Raw genomic sequence first — 20,880 nt, forward strand, 5'->3', positions numbered from 1 at the left:
TTAATCTGGACATCTTCCTCAGTTGTAAAAGCTACAGCAAGTAAAATACACAGAGAAAGCACATGATCAGCACATGAACAAATGTGTTAAAATCACATGAGCACCGAAAGCAGGTTATATTCTAAGTCATAAGGTACATATTTGAGACAGAGAAGACAGGTGGCTTGAAAGAAGGGTCAAGGAGGCCATCTCTGTCAGAGCGAAGCAGTCCTCACTAAACAGAGGAGGGGATTTGTCCTCATCTTACAATTCTGTGTTAAAAACTATATCTTGACACCAGCTTGCCCCACGTCACAGTGCAGAGGAGGGACACTACGATACACTGCTGGGAATACCGTCTCCTCTGGCAAGCATACTTCAGTGGCATTTCAGTTGTGGTGACTTTTGCATCTCAGGTTATTTACTGATCATGCGACTTTGCATGTATTTCTTGCGAATTACTCCCTGTAACCTTTACAACTGACTTGACTTCCCACCAACTGACTGGACTTTCGCAATCAGTTTCACTGGTAGCTCAAACAATGCTTTGCAGTTAGAAAAGGTTGTGTGCTTTGATGTGCAAACCAAAACCTGCAGGCTGACTGACTGTTACCGCATTTATTTCTGATGTGTAATAGACTGCAAGATCTATCCATAACAAAAATGTTTTGGTGATTGTTTTTAATTGTCCAGTGTTTTTGATAAACCTTTTGGACTGTTTAAAATCAGCATGCCTTAAGAAATAAGTCTACATGGACATAAAAAGGAAATCCTTGGTCTGCATCCAGTCGATTAAATGTCATTTAACAAAGAAGCAGACATGACGATAATGATCATTATTGTCTAGGTGTGGCTAATGTTTTGGGAACGCCTCTATAAACTGTAAAATTGGTGGCGTATTACATTACTAAGTTTACAAAAAGGGGGGCAATGTGGCATGTGTACGTCTGAAACTGTAGATTCAGAATTGCAGCGTTTAGAACAGCGGGGGCGCTTTGGCTCTGGTGGTCGATGTTATTGGACCTCACCCAGTTTCCAGGTTCGCAACGTGTTCGAATTCACGTATATTTGAATTGCCTGGTTTGCATATTGCGCATGTCTGTTCGGTCCGGCTCATCTCAAACAAGCCCAATGGTTTGAGTAGAGTCCAACAGTTTTTTTTTTTTTCATTTTGCCGATGAGCCTATTACACAGCCATTTAAACAGAGCTCATTGGACTGTGGGCAGGGTTTGGTGAACGAGTGCGTGATTACGGGCACATGACGGAAGTAGCCGGTGTGTCGTTGCCACGTCACTGAGGTCAAACGGGAGGGAAGATGGCGAGCACCTATGAGAGTTTCAACTTGTAAGTGCAATGGCTAAATATCGCAACATCACATAGTTTTATTTTATTTTCATACTGAATGAAGGGGTGGTTAATCTGTAAGGTCTTCATATTGATATGACTAACGATAAGCAAGCTAAATTCTGTTTGCGCAGGCATCGTGTTACCGGTCCTACAGCCAATGCTACATCGGATCCCAGAGAAAGTTTTCTTCACAAATGATCAGTTTTATCTAGTTGAATTGGAAAGCACGAAATCGTTAACATCATCACTTGTGAGGAGTCATATGCTCCTGAGTGAAGCGAGCTAGATTTGATGATGACGCCGGGTTCAGGAAGGTTGTAGTGCTTAACACTAGCCAGCTGCTTCAAGATAGTTACATTAGCTCAAACAGAAAGGCAGTATGTGTCAGCTCTCAAACACGGTTGTCTGTCTTCAGATGTCTCATTTTCGCATTTCTCGTTGTAATGACGCTGTTACACAAACTGTTAATGGTGTTGAATAACCTAGTGTCGCTACAAGTTATTTGTAATCAGAACCAGTGTTATATTAAGTTAATGACAACGTTGTGGCATGATGTTACAGGAAGTCATGTCAATCAACATCGCCCACTTGTCACAGTTTAGTTACTAATTCAAGCTGTCTGTTAGGTTACATCGGGGTCACCAACCTTTTTGAAGCCGAAAGCTACTTCCTGGCTACTGATTAATGCCAAGGGCTACCATTTTGATACACACTTCTGAAATTGCCAATTTGCTCAATTTTCCTTTAACTGTATGTTATTATTAATAATTAATGATATTCATCTATGTGAAGACACTGATCATGTTGATGATTTCTCACAATAAATATCAACAATGATTTAACAAGATAGGAAACAATATGCAACACTTTATTTCTATATTTTCTTCAAGTGCAGGTGTTTTTCAAATTGAACTTTTTCAAATGATCACTTCTACAACAGTCCCAGGAAATCACAATGTCCTATTTTCACTAGCCACTAACATTTTTTAACAAATCATGAATTACTTTGCGCCATGTTTGTACGAATAATAATCATCATGTAAAATACAAAAATCAACTTTCAAATTTTTAAATAAATCTGACTCATCACACTGGATGCTAAACCACCTGCACCTTGCCAGATCACAGTCCAGCTGGTCGGCTAATGTCCCGGACATTGCCGACACTCTTCTTACCATTGTAGTTGCCCCCAGGTGAACATTAGAGATTAGAGATTACATCGATTCCATATTTCTCGTCTTCATTGCTTCTTTGACAACCTCCCTGTCTGAAAAGGCCGCCTTCATCGTGAAAATGATATGTTTTCTTTCTTTTTTCTGACATCTTTTTGGGGGTCAGTCATCTCCTCATTTTTGCTGCACCCGCTGGCTTGTTTCCACCCTGTTTGTATGTTCTCCATCAAACGCTACATTTTGCTCATTCACACAATACTGACCTTTGAACATTCCTTACACTTTTCTATTTGGTAACTTCCAACAACTTTCAAAGAATGTTGTGCAGATGTTTTTGGTCAACGTAACATTCCCAGCATGCTCAAGCTACGGTACACTTCAGGATTCAGGTTGACTCTTGGGTCATTAGGTGTTGATAATGCACCTGAATCTGAATGACAATCACATACAATTTACAAAGAAGATGAGGGATCTAGAAGACATTTTGGTACAGTTAAAATATCACTTTGTGTAGCCCCCAGAATCTTTGTAATGTTAGCCTATGTTCCAGACTTGTTTAAGCTTTCATTACTGCAATGTAAAAGCAAATGGTTCATTAATCTGTTTTGTTGAAATCAGACCGTGATCAGTCCTCCTCGAGGAGGATAGAGAAATGTTTTTTTTTAAAGTGGCTGCCTTTTTTGAAACAGTTTCCAAAGGCAACCTCTTAAGATGGTTCTGTGTAACAAACCATCAGATGTGTCAGGTTAGTGAAACTCAGGCACAGCAATAAAAAGATGGGCTCCCATGTCCAACTTCAATTCATTGATACCAAAGAGCTGTTGAAAAGAATCAGATCAATCTTGTAGGTAACATCATTATTAACGACAGTAACTCTTTCACTGTGTGCTTGTGACATACTGAACATTAATGTTACCTTAGCACATAGATGGCTTCTGTTAGAGTGTGCTTTCTCCTTGAGGTTTACCTGCATCTCAAGGAGAAAGCACACTCCTTTGAGGATAAAAATGGACAGAGAAGACAGATGGTTTGAAAGAGGGGTAAGAGAAGCCATCTATGTCAAGGTTGAAAAACCATCTCTGAACAGAGGGGGAGGTCTGAGACACCACCTATCTCCCACATACAATGCTGTCCTTTCATCTCTCCCTAAGAGATTCAAAGATTTAGCCTCTGAAAACAAACAACAAAGCCATTCACACATGGCTCAAGGAGCCTCCAAATGACAACAATGGGACACTAACGAGGCTAACGACTGTCGTTGACACCAAAGGGTTGCACCCCACCCCGCCTTAATGGGGGGATCGTTTGCCTCACAATAGAGTGATACCATTCTTGGTTTTGGGGGTTGGTTTCACTCAGGGGATAAATACTTGAACCTAACATCATTGCATTGGACTAGAGCTGTCCTATCTAGTCTGGTTGCGTACGAACTGATGAAACCTGCTCGGATGTGAGGCGAAACGTCTTCTAAGACAAACTGACGAGGTCCAGTTGCGAACGATTGAATGCCCTAAAGCACTCACTTAGAGTTCATCGCAGTTTAGCTCCCTCAACTTGTAGTACCCAATATCATGATAAATGGTCTTAGTTTTGAAATGGGCCTTGTCTCTGTCTACCAGGCGTACCACACCAGAGAAGTTTTACATAGAGGCTTCTGATGATGGCTCCATGGATGTCCTGGTTATTGACCGGGTGTCAGCAGAGATGACTCTCACAGGTAAGCCCTGGTTAAGTGATCGACGTTCTGAATGAGAACACACTGATCAGATACAAAGAGGCTGCCCTGCTCAATAATTCTGCCTGAGCTCAATAAGGAAGATGCAACGTGTCATTCTTAACACACTGTCAATAACCATTGTTGTGTCCCTGCTATGGTCCACAGTGAGGAGAGACATCCCTGTACCCTCTGAGACCAGGCCAATATGTGGACTCATGGGGACTATACGGTTGGTGGCAGGTAAATTCAGATGATGCAGCTAGATTATGTTCTAGCTATCCCTGGAAAATATGGCAGCCATCACCTATTAGAGGACCAGGAGATTCCATCAGTGTTTTGTTTTCTGCTGTGCATTCTCATCTGCAACCACCTGTTTGTGCTAGGCATGTACCTGGTTGTCATCACAAAGAAGAAGAAGGTGGGAGATTTGCTTGGCCATGCTGTGTGGAAGGCTCTGGACTTTGACATAATCTCTTTTAAGAAGACGGTACTACACCTGACAGACAACCAGGTAGGGTGTATTTTTATGGCATTATTCATTTGCAAATTTCTCTTGAGATGAATAAAGTATCTATCTATCTATTATTCCTGATTGTCTGTGTGGAAGGGAGGCCTGGATGTTAAAGTACCTGAACTGCCATTCAAAAGTCTCTAGCAGTTTTCAGTGGCTAAAGATAGTTGTGACTAGAAGACTGGCTAAATGTTCTGACAGTTAGATATTTAAGTGAGTCCCAATGGTTTTCTTCTGGTGGTCCCGGTTGAATAAACAGTGGGATTCCCACCATCCACTCCTTGTATGCATTGGCCAGGAGCACCCCTTGGACCTGTAAGTGGACCTCTGAGTTAAGTTAATTGAATTAATTGATCTGGTTTATAGGCTAATTCGTTTCTGTAATGATTGAAGGTTGAAAAAAAAAACAACATGTAACATAATAGTCAATAAAAAAAGATACAAAATAAAATCAACTACAGAGGATATGTGCATTATATACAAAAGAATCTAAAAGCTCATTTTCACAGTAGATTTTGAATTGCACATGAATAAAATATGAATAATAAAAATGCAGTGTCTTTGTACGATTGCACAGTAAAAACATAAGCACAGTAAAAATATATATTATTACACAAGATAAGTTGCACAGATGTAATGATATTAGCGTATGTTGACATGAATAATAGAGTAGTGCTAAAAGTAGGTTTGTAGGTTTGGAACTTTAACACCTTACGATAGATAGATGGATTGATAGATGGATTGATAGATTGATTGATTGATTGATTGATTGATTGATTGATTGATTGATTTTATTTATCCCAAGCTGGGAAATTGCAGTGCAGCAGCAGCATTACACACAGTGAAATAAGTGAAAATAAGTGGAATACGACTATAAAGAACAAACTATACATTATAAAATATCAAAATAGCAAGCAGTAAAAAGATTATATACATAATAATAAAATATCAAAAATAGCAAACAGAAGTAATAAAAAGTATTGTACTTATTGTACTTATTTTTAGCTGTTATTGTACAGTGTAATGGCATGTGGTAGGAAAGATTTCCTGTATCTGTCCCTTCGACAGCGGAGCTGTAGCAGCCTGTGGGAGAAGGTGCTCCGCTGTCTGTCCACTGTGTGATGGAGAGGGTGCTGATCATTGTCCATGATGGATAACAGTTTATTCAGCGTCCTCCCCTCCACCAGAGTCTTAAAAGACTCAAGTCTGAGTCCAAGTACAGAGCCAGCCTTCTTGATGATCTTATCAAGTCTGTTGGCGTCGCTGGCTCTGATGCTGCTGCCCCAACATACAATAGCAAAGAAGATGGCGCTGGCAACCACAGACTGGTAGAAGATCTCCAACATTTTGCTGCACACGTTAAAGGATCTCAGTTTCCTCAGGAAGTAGAGTCTGCTCATCCCCTTCTTGTACACAGTCTCTGTGTTGAATTTCTAGTCCAGTCTGTTGTCGATCACCACTCAAAGGTATTTGTAGTCCTCCACCACCTCCCCTTTGATCCGTAGTGGCTGTGAAGGCGTCTTCTTCCTCCTGAAGTCGATCACCATCTCTCTGGTTTTGCTGATGTTCAGCCTCAGGTGGTTCTGTTCAGACCACTCAACAAAGTTGTCTATCAGTGTCTTGTACTCCCCCTCCTCCCCCTCCTCTCCCTCTCTTATACACCCGACAACAGCTGAGTCATCAGAGAACTTCTGCAGGTGACATGACTCAGAGTTGTACTTAAAGTCAGTGGTGTATAAGGTGAAGAGGAAGGGAGAAAGCACAGTCCCCTGTGGAGCTCCTGTATCACTGACCACCACATCAGACAGCCCGCTGCCCAGACGGACAAACTGTGGCCGGCCTGTCAAGTAGTCAGTAATCCAGGAGATCACTGCGTCGTTAACACCCACCCCCCGCAGCTTCTCACCCAATAGCAGAGGTTGAACCGGTCGGACCACTCAACAAAGTTGTCTATCAGTGTCCTGTACAGCGTCCTCAACAGCTGAGTCATCAGAGAACTTCTGCAGGTGACATGACTCAGAGTTGTCCTAAAAGTCAGTTACAACCTATACACAGAAGAGTTCTCTCCATGTAATTTCTATGATGACAATGCACTACCAGCTGACCAGAAGTCACTTGTCGTGTCCTGTCTTGTTTTGTGTTTTGTGTCCTGTTTTTTTCACGTGAGAAGTGCGGTGTATTATTCCATATGACAGTTTGCATAAATAACAGAAGACATTAACCTTAATTTAGTTGCTACACTTAGCCAGCATAGTCATTTATGCATCTCATTCATATTAGAGTGTAAAGAACAGTGAAGAACTAATCTGGCAGTTTTGCTCTGTACAATTTGAAGTTTTTATTTTTAGGTATTTTTTCAACAACACCTGACCAGATGCAGTAGTCCAGGTGTGACAGAACAAGTGACCTAACAACATCAATCATAACAGAAGATGGAATATATGCAGAATATTTCCTTGAAATAGCAATGCCCTGTCCCATCTTGGAGGCAATGTAATTGAAATGGTCAGACCAAGTAAAATAGCTAATTTAACACCAAGTAATTTGGTTTTATTCACGTGGTCAACTGATATCCTATCTATAAAATCTATTAGTTGAGTGCAGTGGCGGTAATGAGAACATTTTGACAACCAAATGCAGCATATGTAGTTTACTAATGTTAAGTATTATTTTCTCTCATTTAGTAATGGTATTAATCTTGACATGTACATTCTCTCAGCTCTGCTAAATTTGGTGACACACAAAACAAAATTAAGTCATTCTCATACAAAACTACATTGGCATTATTAACAACACATGGTAAATCATTCTTAGAGACTGAAAAAGTGGCCCCAAGCAACTCACTTGTGGGACACCACAAGATATTTTTTCATTGTCACAAAAGCTACAATTTGAAAAACGCTGTGCTCTGCGAGAGGTCAGTCTTCCAGACAATCCAGGCAAAAGGTGAAAAACCATACCAAGCTGGGTGTGTTCAGAGAATTAAGAGGATTTAGATGTCCTTCATGATGGTAGACCTGATTGATTTGTTGGTCATATGAGCACTAAGGAGCAAGTACACATAAAATGAGAAGCACCTAAGTTTCTGCCAAAATCTCTTTAGTGTCCGGTCAGTGGCAATAGCTTCCTCTACTGTTTGAATTCCACACTACTGTCCTTCTCCAGTCAGAGTTTTTATTTCTCACCTTTGGTGCTGGAACTCTCTATCTCTTGTTTCAGATGCAAGACAACAAGACTTTTCTATCAATGATCAACAGTGTGCTTCATACAGATGGCTTCTACTTTGCAACAGACTATGACCTGACCCACACTCTGCAGCGCCTGGCCAACACCAGCCCTGAGTTTCAAGAGATGAGCCTACTGGAGAGGGTAAAACATACCTCATTGTATATACCCCATATAATCTTGTCTCTCTAAGGCAGGGGTGGGCAAACTTTTTCACTTGTGGGCCACAAAGGGTTCTAAAATTTGACTGGGGGGCCGGACCAGGAGCAGATGGATGGAGTGTTTTGGTAATCCACCTCATAAGAGAAAATAAATATCACGGGATATGTAGAAAACATGTGCTTTAATTTCAATTGAAAATGAACAAAAGCATTACAACTACATATCTGTCTTTGAAGTCCCACAGAACTGAGCTATTTATTGAAATGACTCTGAAAACACTGAAAATTAAATGAATAAAATATTATATATAATATTTTTATTATTTTAAAGCACTGAAAGTTGTGTTATCCTTCAGGATATCATCATCATCACTCTCCTCCTGACTGTCTTTATTTAAAAAAACGGTAGGAGATGCAGGTCTACTTGTCCTGCTCCTTCTATTCAATCATCCCTAAAGCCAAAACTCAACCATGACCAGCGCGAGGACGGAACAGTGACAATGCGCCAGTATGCGGAGCGCGTTATATTTGATCGCGTTATATTTGCACACTTGGTTTTGAGAACGTACGTGCACCTGAGCACCACATTTGTGCATCCCTTAACAGACATGACATGTAACATGTAAGGCTTATTGAAGAAATTATTTTCAGATGCATTTTTTACATAACAACGGAGAAACATACTTTTAATTTCAGTGGGAACAGTGTTGTTGGTCTCCCTTTTTATCCAGCGCATCAAAGCCTGGAGTCAGTTTTCATGCTGTATCATAGTCTTTAAACACCCCCACAGTCTCTTGGCATATCAGGCATACAGCAGCTGATCGGTGTTCAGTAAAAAAATATTTAGCTGTCCACTCCTTATTAAAAACTGGGCATTCTCTGTCCACTTTTCTTTTCTTAGCTCCGCTCATCTTTACAGAAGGGCCGAGGGTTGAAGAGTAAAGCGCAAATGTGGAGTAATACGCTGCACCTCAACAAAGCTCAATGTATCTAGAGTGCGCCATCTATTGAGAAAAAGCCAGAATTGCAGGAAAAATAAAACATTAACAAGGTTTATTGATATAATTTCTTCAAGTTCGGCGGTCCGGATTAAAATTTGTAATGGGCCGCATATGGCCCTCGGGCCGTAGTTTGCCCATGCCTGCTCTAAGGATTGGTAGGCTCACAGTGGCCACAATTAAATACCCAGAAAAGTACAGTTAAATTCACATAAACAATTGAAGCATTATTCAGATTGTTATGTGCATATGCAGAAAAAACATCTTCTATCTCAATTAAATATTCCAAATGTACAGTTACTTATGTTTAGAAACATTTCTTTTTTTAGGTGTGTTCCTTACAGTCAGCCATATTCAAGATTCAAGATTTTTTATTGTCATTGAGCATGACATGTCAATGAAATTTTCATTGCAACCCCCATGTTAGAAACAAGATAATAAGAAAGATAAGAAAGATTAGAAAGAATAAAATTAAGATAACTACAATAAAATAAAGCAATGTGCAATAGAAATATCCGTAAATGCAATTAAAAATATACCAGAATGAAAATATACGAAGGCAATAAAATATACTAAACAATAAACAATAAAATATGCCAGTGAAATGTGCCAATAGAATAAAATATACAAGTGGAATGTACCGACAGCAGCTGAAATATACTAAAATGTATATAAACAGGTATCTACAGGTGGTGGCCACAACCATGTCTGCTTGTGTATTTGGCTTAATATTAACATGTCGTACCTGTCCTTGTACTAGGCAGATCAGCGTTTTGTCTGGAATGGTCACCTGTTGAGGGAATTCATTGCGCAGCCAGAGGTAAGACGAATTACTGTTCTCTTTCATAGCATTTCTATTGACTTTTCACTATAGGAAACTTTGCCCTGAGTACACTAACACTTCTGAAAATTATAAATTAGGCTCTTGAACTGTCTTCAGGTTCAGCTGCCTTTACCACAGGAAGAATGCTTGACTGCTATAGCTTGAGTTCAAACATCATACTGCAGTAATAGTGCTAGAAGATACAACACTCATTGGTTTGGCTACAAATCAATTGGCTAGGCCCCAGGAGCCTGCAGCAGATACAACCCTGATTCCAAAAAATTGAGACGCTGTGTAAAACGTAAATATAACAGAATGTGATACTAATTATTTATTAGAGAGAGAGAGAGACACAGACACAGACACAGACGCAGAGAGAGAGAGACACAGAGAGAGAGAGACACAGACACAGACACAGAGAGAGAGAGACACAGACACAGACACAGAGAGAGAGAGACACAGACACAGAGAGAGAGAGACACAGACACAGACACAGAGAGAGAGAGACACAGACACAGACAGAGACAGAGAGAGAGAGAGAGAGAGAGAGAGACAGACACAGACAGAGACACAGAGAGAGAGAGACAGACACAGACAGAGACACAGACACAGACAGAGACACAGAGAGACAGAGAGAGAGAGACAGACACAGAGACACAGACACAGACAGAGACACAGAGAGAGAGAGAGAGAGAGAGAGAGACAGACAGACAGACACAGACAGAGACACAGACAGAGACACAGAGAGAGAGAGAGACAGACACAGACAGAGACACAGACAGAGACACAGAGAGAGAGAGACAGACACAGACAGAGACACAGACACAGACACAGACACAGAGAGAGAGAGAGAGACAGACACAGACAGAGACACAGACACAGACAGAGACACAGAGAGAGAGAGAGAGACAGACACAGACAGAGACACAGACACAGACAGAGACACAGAGAGAGAGAGAGAGAGAGAGAGGCAGACACAGACAGAGACACACAGAGAGAGAGAGAGAGAGACAGACACAGACAGAGACACAGAGAGAGAGAGAGAGACAGACACAGACAGAGACACAGACACAGACAGAGACACAGAGAGAGAGAGAGAGACACAGACAGAGACACAGAGAGAGAGAGAGAGAGACAGACACAGACAGAGACACAGACACAGACAGAGACACAGAGAGAGAGAGAGAGACAGACACAGACAGAGACACAGAGAGAGAGAGAGAGAGACAGACACAGACAGAGACACAGACACAGACACAGACAGAGACACAGAGAGAGAGAGAGAGAGACAGACACAGACAGAGAGAGAGAGAGACAGACACAGACAGAGACACAGACACAGACAGAGACACAGAGAGAGAGAGAGAGAGACAGACAAAGAGAGTGAGAGACAGACAAAGAGAGTGAGAGAAAGACTTAGAAATTTGGCTCTCTTAACACAAAAATTTATTGGAAAAAACTCTTTAATGTCAAAGTGAAAACAGATTTCTATAAAGTAATGTTAATGAAAGAAAATTATATAAATAAAAACAATTGTTATTCACCCCCTTTTTAATTTAATGGTCTAATTCAATAGAGGTCCATCAAATTGTTGCCAATAGCCTCACAATTAGTGAAATGAAGATCACCTGAGTGGTGTGGGTGTGTTTCAAGTGATTGAGTTGTAAAACTCCTGTGTCTGAAGGGTCCAGAGAGTGGTTGATCAGTATTCCTGGCTACCATTACACCATGAAGACGGAAGAACACTCTAAGCAACTCAGGGAAAGGGTTATTGAGAAGTACAATTCAGGGGATGGTTTCAAAAAAATTCCCAAGGCACTGAACATCACCCGGAGTTCAGTGAAGTCAATTATCAAGAAATGGAAGGAATATGGCACTTGTGTGAATCTGCCTAAATCAGGCCGCCCTCGTAAACTGAGTGACCGTGCAAGTAGGAGACTAGTGCGAGAAGCCACCAAGACCGCTACGACTACTCTGAAGGAGTTACAAGCTTCAGCTGCTGAGATGGGAGTGACTGTGCATGTAGCAACTGCTGCCCGGGTTAAAAGGACTGTTCATGCCCGATACCCACGCAACCTGACAGAGCTTGAGCCGTTTTGCAAAGAAGAATGGAGCAAAATTGACACAAAAATAAATTTTTGTGTTAAGAGAGCCAAATTTTATTGACCATGAATGATTTATGAAAGCAATAAAAGGGTAAAACATCAAAGGGGGTGAATACTTATGATAGGCACTATATTTACATATTAATAGCAGATAGTATATGAACAAAGTATGGCACTAATGCTCTAATAATAATAGTAGCATAGCTAATAAATAATAATAAAAGTTGCAGTGGATGTCCAGTAGGTGTCATCAGTAGTCCAGGTTCAGCCGCTCTCCATTCGGACCAGCAAGACGAGAAAGCACAAAGACTCCGGGGAAGAAGCCAAGTCAGCAACATGTCTTGATAGGACACAGATGGAGAGGGAGAGAAGAACAGAGGTTTGCATGTCATTGGAAGTCCCTCTGCAGCCTAATCCTATGGCAGCATAGCTCGGGGCTGGTCCAAGGTGAGCCTGAGCCAGCCCTAAATGTAAGCTTTATCAAAAAGGAAAGTTTTAAGGATAATAGGTACCAGGTGATATTATCATGATTAGGTATGAATGGGTTGTGCTTCACCACTTAACACATGATTGTATGAAGGATATTAATACGTGAACTCTGGAACTACATAGGCAAAATGTTAAAAAGGTCATTTGCAAATGATTGCATCGCATCCCAGTTTTCTTGAAATCAGGGTTGTATCCCCCCCCCAACACCCCACACATTCCTATTCATCAATAATACCGTGAAAGAGAGTTTGCATCACCCTGGTTCTTGATTCAGTATCATGATGAGATGTTTCATTCGAATGGTCCTCTTCCATTGCCTTAACTTCTGTGTAACTTGGTGGGGCTCATCTGATTTTGTGATATCTTGTTCTTTTCAGAGAACAATTTTTATTTCAGATGAATTATACACAGAACGATAATAACCCTGCATGACAGTAAAGCATTTAACTATTAGCGCCGTCTAACACTACTCTTATTTTACAGTTACACAAATTTGTGTATCCTGTTGTTCATGGTTGTATCCTTTCCTGTTGTTGTTTGACTGCCACAGTACTCCTCCTCTTATAAATTTAAAATGGGCAATACATTTTTAGTGAATGAGTGTGAGACCTTTCAGGTTGCTTGTGACTCGGGAGCTAGAGTGGTTGTCCACTAATCAGAAGGTTGGTGGTTTGATTCCTGGGCCCTGCAGTCTACATGTCAAAGTGTTCCTGGGCAAGAAAATGAACCTCAAACTGGTCCCCATGCTGTGTCACCACTGTGTGGATGGCTATCGCTCCTGACGAGCAGGTGGCACCTCGCATAGTAGCCTCTGCCATGAGGTATGAAGGTGTGTGCTAATGCTGACTTGTGTTGTAAACTGCTTGGAGTGGTTGGTAGGACTAGAAAAGTGCTATACAAATGCAGTCCATCGCTCTCATCATTGGAGTGTATTTGAGCTTTTATGGCTACTCTTAGATTTATGTCTAAAGCTGTTCCATGTGCTTTATGCTGTTGAATGTTATCATTGAAGAGCATTTTTTTTCCTTGACTTGGATTATTATTAAAATTATTATTCACTGCCTATCTCTAGATCTAGGACTTAAAACTGAGAACTAAAAGACTACAATACGGTGCCTAAAAAGGTGCTTCAGTATTAAAAAAACATTTCTGATACTGATCCAACAAATATGTTAAATCAGTAAGCATCAGGTTTGCTTCTTTATATGTGTTTATGTTATCTTTTTATGTGTATGGCACTGACTTACTATTTTGTGTCAGCACTGTTGGTTTCTTAACACATCTGTTGACTAGTCATCACCATGAAGTCAAGCTGCATCAATGGAAAGGTGTTTGAGTGGAGTATTATCTCCAGGAGGAGCTGTTTTAGAGCCGGAGTCCGCTACTATGTCCGAGGTAACACCTCATTTCCACCGGATGTGGCTGTGTCACATTCCAGTCACTCTATGTCTCTGTCACAGTTCTGATGTATTTCTAAAGTGAACTGTCTTCAGTGTGTTATTCAGCACACATATTTCCAATAATGTTTAGCAATAATTCGGCAACATTTTTTGTGTTTTATAAACATATTGAAACCACATTTGCCGCTCATTTACAACCCTGATCCCAAAAACATTGCAACGCTGTTTAAAACCTAAATAAAAACAGAATGTAGTCCTTTGCTAACCAGCTGTGTTTACAGGCACCAGTTTTGCTTTTCCCGAGATCATACATAAAATTGTGTGTTTTTTGACAAAGTTGTGAACCTTGGACCTTTCGAGGATGCCCCTTTCATACCCAGTCATTATACTCTCACCGGTCAGCCTGTGAAATGTTCCAAACTGTTGTTGAACGTGCCACAAGTTTCCCAGTCTATTGTTGCCCCTTTTCCAACTTGTTTGAAATATGTTGCTAGCAATTCAGAATAAGAATATATTTACAAAAATCAATTAAGTTGATAAGGTGCAAGGTTAAATATATATTTTTTGTGCTGTGTTCAATTCAGCGTATTTCAAAAAGGATTAGCAAATTGTCACATTCTGCTTTATTTGTATTTTACAGTGTCCAAACTTTTTTGGAATCAAGGTTGTATGACAGTTAAAAAAACCTAGTTATGCTGTGTTGCTGTTGCTGTGTACATTATGTGGGGAAAGACTTAACCAGTAACAAATGAAATGTGTCATTACATTATAGTTTCATGTCAATTGTCAGTAAATATAGGCATTTATATACATACATTCAAGTGAATTTCATGTTGCCTGCTCCAGCACAAACATGCTAATCAGGCACATCCTGTGGACAATGAGTAAAAGAAAAGTCTCTGCATTAGTGGGACTTTGAAGCCATTAGATATCTAACTTCTTTGGTTCTTTGTGATTTTGTCTGTAGGTATTGATTCAGAAGGACATGCCGCCAACTATGTGGAAACAGAACAGATAGTGCAGCATAACTGTGCTAAGGCTTCGTTTGTTCAGGTAAGCCAAAACAAATCTGCAACAGGACATATTTAGTGTCTCATTTGGACTGTCCATAAGGTAATTGAATGATCATTCAAGCCTGCTATGCTGATGTCATGTCAACTTTTTGTTATTTTTGTCAATACTATAAGCATGTCTTCAATGTGCCAAGTTTGTATGTTCATATTCCTCAAAAATTAGTTTCAGAGGAATATAAACAGTTCTGTCCACCTTCTTGCACAGATTCCACACAGTCCACATTCTGTGTCCACTGTTGTGGCCTAGTGGTGCATGACTCTGAAAGGTGGCTCAAAGGGGTACTGTAAACCCACTGCAGATTGTGGCATTGATGGTTTTGTACATGTTGTAATGGGGGAAAGAGTTTATGAAAGCAAGATGATATGTTCATGCATTATGCCCTTTTTCTTCTTAGACAAGAGGCTCCATCCCCTTCTACTGGTCCCAAAGGCCCAATCTCAAGTACAAGCCAAAACCACAGATCAGCAAAACAGTCAACCATGTAAGATGCCTTTACACTTTACGTGAAACAAGGCCCTCTGTGCATTTGTAATATTTATCTTAATTTCTCATGCAGTTTTTCCTCTTCTCTCTGTTTATCTGTTTAGTTGGATGGATTTCAGAGACACTTTGACTCACAGATTATTCTCTATGGAAGACAAGCCATTTTGAACTTGGTAAGATGAAAAAATGTGCAATATATATATATATATATATATATATTTTTATTAAACCTTTATTTTACCAGGAAAATTGGCCCATTGAGATTAAAAATCTCTTTTCCAAGGGCGTCCTGGCCAAGTGGCAGCACAAGTTACAAAAGCAAATTATCACATGTAGTAATTTATTTTTATGAAATCAATGTGCCAGATATTGATTTCAGACCTTCAGCCTATGATATGACCCTGACTAGAAAGAAGCACTCAAAGGAAATAATAGATTATTAACCCTTGTGCGTTACAATACGTTCCTCAAAATACAAAATCATACATAAATGTCTGTGTCAAAAAACAGCCATTATTATATATTCATATTGTTTTCCATTTTCACTGAGTTTAATATTTTTAACCAACATCAGTCCTGATAACATAACTACCAAATATTAATTCATTTTCCGATTTTTAACCCTTCAAATGCCAGTTTGTTTACATAATTCCATTTATTTTGAATGAAAACAAAAACCAAAAATGAATAATTTTCCATATACTTAATGGTTGTTTGCATTAGATAATAACACTGAGTTCTTGTTTTCCTTTTTTCACAGATCAACCAAAAGGGTTCAGAAAAGCCACTGGAGTTGGCATTTGACAAGATGGTGACCAGCTTGGGTAATGGCATGATCAAGTAAGATTACCTCCAATTCTGCCTTTTACCCCTCACATGTTGCTGGCTTCTTTTAGTGCCTCATATTTAGTCCACCTCAAATTTGATTGAGGTCATTGTACTTGACCTGCTTGCTTTTCTACAGGTACATAGCCTTTGACTTCCATAAAGAGTGCAGTCGGATGAGGTGGCACCGCCTGCAGATCTTATTGGACAGAGTCGCTGAACTGCAGGATGAATTTGGGTCAGTGTGCCTTTTGCACTGTGTATGAACTGATATACAAGTCCACCAGCTAGATGTCTATGTACTCTCTATCAGAAGTAATGATGTGAATGTGGATTCAGATATTTCCTGGTAGATGCAGATGGGAAGGAGCTGTTGAACCAGGAGGGGACTTTTCGGAGCAACTGCATGGACTGTTTGGACCGTACTAATGTCATCCAGAGCCTGCTGGCCCGACGCTCGCTGCAGTCCCAGCTACGGGTAGGATCCCATAATCATACAGGAGGTGGACAATTGAACATAGGGAGCAGTGTCTATGCTCATCTTAAATTCATGTTGATCACAATAGATTCCATTTTATACAACATGATGACATCAAATAATAGCTTGAGGCATTGACAGCTTGAATACAGTAGTGGAGTTTTACCTGTGTTAGATTGGCTTACATGATATATTCAACATTAGCTTTAATGTGATTAGTTAAACAACAGTCATGTCATACTCACCTTTCTGCTGCTCTCTGTGTATCCTGAACCTGGCTGGGGTTTTTCCCCAATCAGTGTTGAACACCTGTCAATAAATTTGCACACTTACTGCAGATGTTTCACATTAAAAGCCTACCAGGAAAGGGGAGAGACTGTGCCCTTAAGGCCACTGAAAAGCTTTTAATGTAGTCTTTTCAGATGTGTTGAATGAAGGAAAACAGTATTTCTGTTAAAAAAATAAAGTCAGAGAAAAAGACTGTCACATGACATTAAGTTCATGCTGTGGAAATGGACGTTATACTGAATTTATCAAGATAACAGGTAAACATGGAGGAAGTGTTGAATAAAAGCAGATCAGAAAACATTGAGGTGTCTTACAAAAATCTTGAAATATTCTTTAGGTTAACAGCCTTTGATAAATGAGTCAAAGGGTTAATGAATCATGGTTTAGAGACTTTCCTCTCAACTGAAATGTGTGTCTGCCTGCAGAGAATGGGAGTCCTTCCCATGGGCCAGCAGATTGAAGAGCAGGCAGATTTTGAGAAGATATACAAGAACGGTGGGCTCTTCCAGACGCCTCATTTGTTTCCTTTGAACTAATCACCTGGCATGCCTCCATTTATGGTCATATTTGATAATATGATCTTGTTTCTCTTTCTGTTTTGTGTTCTGTCCCTGCTTGTTTACAAGCAGCCTGGGCAGACAATGCTGATGCCTGTGCCAAGCAGTATGCTGGAACTGGTGCATTGAAGACCGACTTCACCAGGTATGTTTTCACACAGCAAACAGCCAATATCCAACACATGCTACCTGCAAATGACAAAGGAACAGTCTTAAAAGGAAGATGTAGGCTCGTCTGCTTATCTGTTCATTTGTTCCTCTGTATTACAGTACTCTGGATCAAAGAGTATCTGGAGCTTTGATCCATTTTAACAAATGATGTCCAGATTTCTATCAAATCTGCTGTGGATATTCATGGTCCCTAGAAGATCAATCCTGATATTTTCAGATTATCTTGACCTGTCCTCTAGTCACACCACGCTATTGCATTAGCAAGTCATGTATCAGTTACTAGGCTCCAATTGGTTCCATTCCCTTGAAGGAGAAGCAAGTTGCAGTATGAAGTTAGAACAGAGATACAGCAGGTCTACAGAGAAGGGTAGTCAACAGAGTACATGCCATTGCTGTGAAACCTAAGATTATGAGCATAAAGTTCACAAAAAGAAAGCTCATGAAATGTCCAAAATAGAGAGGGTTTATTCTCTGGGAAGCATGGATATCCCCTGTAAATATAGTGAGTTAGATTTAGATATTTCTGTATATTTAAGTGAGCAAGTGTAAATGGTGATGCTACAGGTCACGGGTCACCAAAATAGGTCCAGATTCATCCTCTAGAGACATGTGACTTTCTGTATGTTCTTACTACATGTTGATCTTTCAGAACAGGGAAGAGGACTCAGTGTGGGCTGCTGATGGATGGCTGGAACTCCATGATCCGATATTATAAAAACAATTTCTCTGATGGTTTTAGACAGGTGGGTCCAAACCTGTGCAGATTTGAGTGCTACAGTATCTGTGTGGATTAGTGATTTGTGTTTTACAGTCATATTACATGCAATACAATGAATACATAAAGTATTAGAGGCATCTCTGACAGATTAAATTTAGTGAACACTGAAATAATCCAGTAGTCACATCCTTTCCTGACTGAAAGGATGGGGCTGTTGTGGTGGTGGGGAAAATATAACTTAACAATGTAAGTATCAGCAAAGCGTGCTGACATTTATAGAGGGGCTAAAGGAAAAAAAGAAAACAAAAACTTTTTTTAATGAGTTGCTTTTGAAAATAATCAAAACTAACCCTGAACAAAACAGCCTTAACCCAATCACTTAAGACAGTTTGTCAGAGCCTGTCATGTAGCAGAACATGATTATCAGAAGTGTTTATGATCACAGGGCAGCTGAGTAGTTAATGTAATGCAATATTTACAGTTGCACTAAAGTGCAAATACTTCAACGACAACAATTCAGAAAAGAATGACTGTTGGAAATTCAGTTGGTCTGTTTCTATGCAGGACTCCATTGATCTGTTCCTGGGGAACTATGCTGTGGATGAAGCTGATTGGACCACCCCATTGCGTGACCCCAAAGACTGGAAGTTTCTGACGGTAAGAAGGGCCCAGGAAGATGAATTGAGTTTTTCTTCTTCCAGAGTCTATAATGTGATGCGTCTTTTTTTTTTCCCCCTTTTCTAGTTGCCTATTATTATGGTGGTAGCTTTCTCCATGTGTATCATCTGCCTGCTAATGGCTGGTAAGACAAACTGCAATAAGAATTTTCATACCCACAAACATAGCAACATACGTTTATTTATATTAAGGTTTATTCATGTCAGGCTCAAAAAATGTATGCACTAATTATTATTTTTGGAAACTTCCCCCAATATTTTGGCAGAGAATGCAAAATTTGTTTTAAATTACCTCCACTGACTCAGTATGACCCACTGTCCCCCCCAGGTGACACGTGGACAGAAACTCTGGCCTATGTTCTGTTCTGGGGGACAGCCAGTGTGATGACGGGCGGCCTCATCCTCTTCAATGGACTGGACTTTGTAGATGCTCCTAAGCTGGTCCAGAAGGAGAAGCTGGACTGAATATGTGTGTGTGGAAAGCAGCTTGGCCCTGGCGAGCTCACCACCTCATCGTCTAGCTCTTCATCACTTAACTCCCAGCATCAGCATCAGCAGGCCTGGAGCCTTTACTAATATAGGGTGGAGTGGAGGAGGGTGGTGGACACCAGTGCCGGCCTTGTGTACTAAAACAGTGGACAAGAGAGAGAATGGAAGTGCATGGGCCTGCTGCTATCCACACTGCAGTGACAGTCATGTGGACAGGACTGTCTATCCACAGAATTTACTGGACAGTGCAACTTTGGAGTTTGTTCATACCGAATGTCATTCTTCCTAAATTCAGAGGAATGCTCTGGGACCTACATAAAGTTAGAGTTTGCCCCACTGTATTCCCTTAATGGATGCAGAGGGATCAGATTGAGAACAGCTGTAAATGAATTATTGTATGTACTGTTAATTTGCGCATTACCTGTTTCTTCTTGCAGTTGCCAATATTTACCTATGTACACATGCTCTCTCCCAGGTTAAACACTGCTGTTTCGAAGTCTGCATTCTCAAGACCAGCAACAGGTCCATTAGGCTGTCCTGTTCAAAAAGCCCGAAGAAATCTGGTGCTACAATTTAACATGCAGTGATACAGTGTATCAGTGAAAATCCTCAGTCTCCTTATTATTTGCAGTATTGATAACTTGTCGAATGGTACATTTGTGCAGTCTTTATAACTTCATGTAGTCGAGAAATATATCGGGCATAAACAGTATTTAATGTGTTTGTGATAAGGTGCTCATCAGTCACTATAGTTATTAATACAACCCCATTTCCAAAAAAATTGGGACACTGTGTAAAATGAAAATAGAAACAGAATGTGATGATTTGCAAAACACTGAAACCCCATATTGAAAATAGCACAAAGACAACACATCAAATGTTGAAACTGAGAAATGTCATTGTTTTAGAAAATTATATCCTTATTTAGAATGTGACGCCGGCAACACGTTTCAAAAAAATTGGGACAGGGTCATGTTTACCACACTGTTGCATCACCTCTTTTAAAAACACTGCAAGCTTTGGGGAAGTGAGGAGAACAATTGCTGTAATTCTGAAAGTGAAATGATTTCTCATTCTTTTGTGACGTACAATTTCAGTTGCTCAATAGTTGGGGGTCTCCTTTGTCATATTTTATGTTTCATTATGGAGCAAACATTTCTAACCCTAACCCAGCACCCAGACTCTTGTGCTA

At 40.2% G+C, this 20,880-nt stretch overlaps 1 protein-coding gene across 1 annotated transcript; it reads left to right on the forward strand.

The window, feature by feature from the left end:
- Window positions 1–1,289: 1,289 nt before the first annotated feature.
- Window positions 1,290–20,294, forward strand: LOC121610555 (phosphatidylinositol-3-phosphatase SAC1-B). Its single transcript, XM_041942727.1, has 20 exons — window positions 1,290–1,324; window positions 4,119–4,216; window positions 4,382–4,456; window positions 4,600–4,727; window positions 7,947–8,096; window positions 9,872–9,931; window positions 13,012–13,045; window positions 13,822–13,923; window positions 14,896–14,981; window positions 15,397–15,483; window positions 15,590–15,658; window positions 16,246–16,325; window positions 16,450–16,548; window positions 16,650–16,788; window positions 17,502–17,571; window positions 17,706–17,778; window positions 18,454–18,547; window positions 19,087–19,179; window positions 19,267–19,324; window positions 19,528–20,294. Exons 1-20 carry the CDS (start codon window positions 1,296–1,298, stop codon window positions 19,662–19,664), a joined length of 1,761 nt encoding a protein of 586 aa, XP_041798661.1. The 5' UTR covers window positions 1,290–1,295; the 3' UTR covers window positions 19,665–20,294.
- Window positions 20,295–20,880: the final 586 nt, after the last annotated feature.

This window comes from Chelmon rostratus, chromosome 8, assembly GCF_017976325.1.
Source record: "Chelmon rostratus isolate fCheRos1 chromosome 8, fCheRos1.pri, whole genome shotgun sequence".
NCBI classification, from domain to species: Eukaryota; Metazoa; Chordata; class Actinopteri; order Chaetodontiformes; family Chaetodontidae; genus Chelmon; species Chelmon rostratus.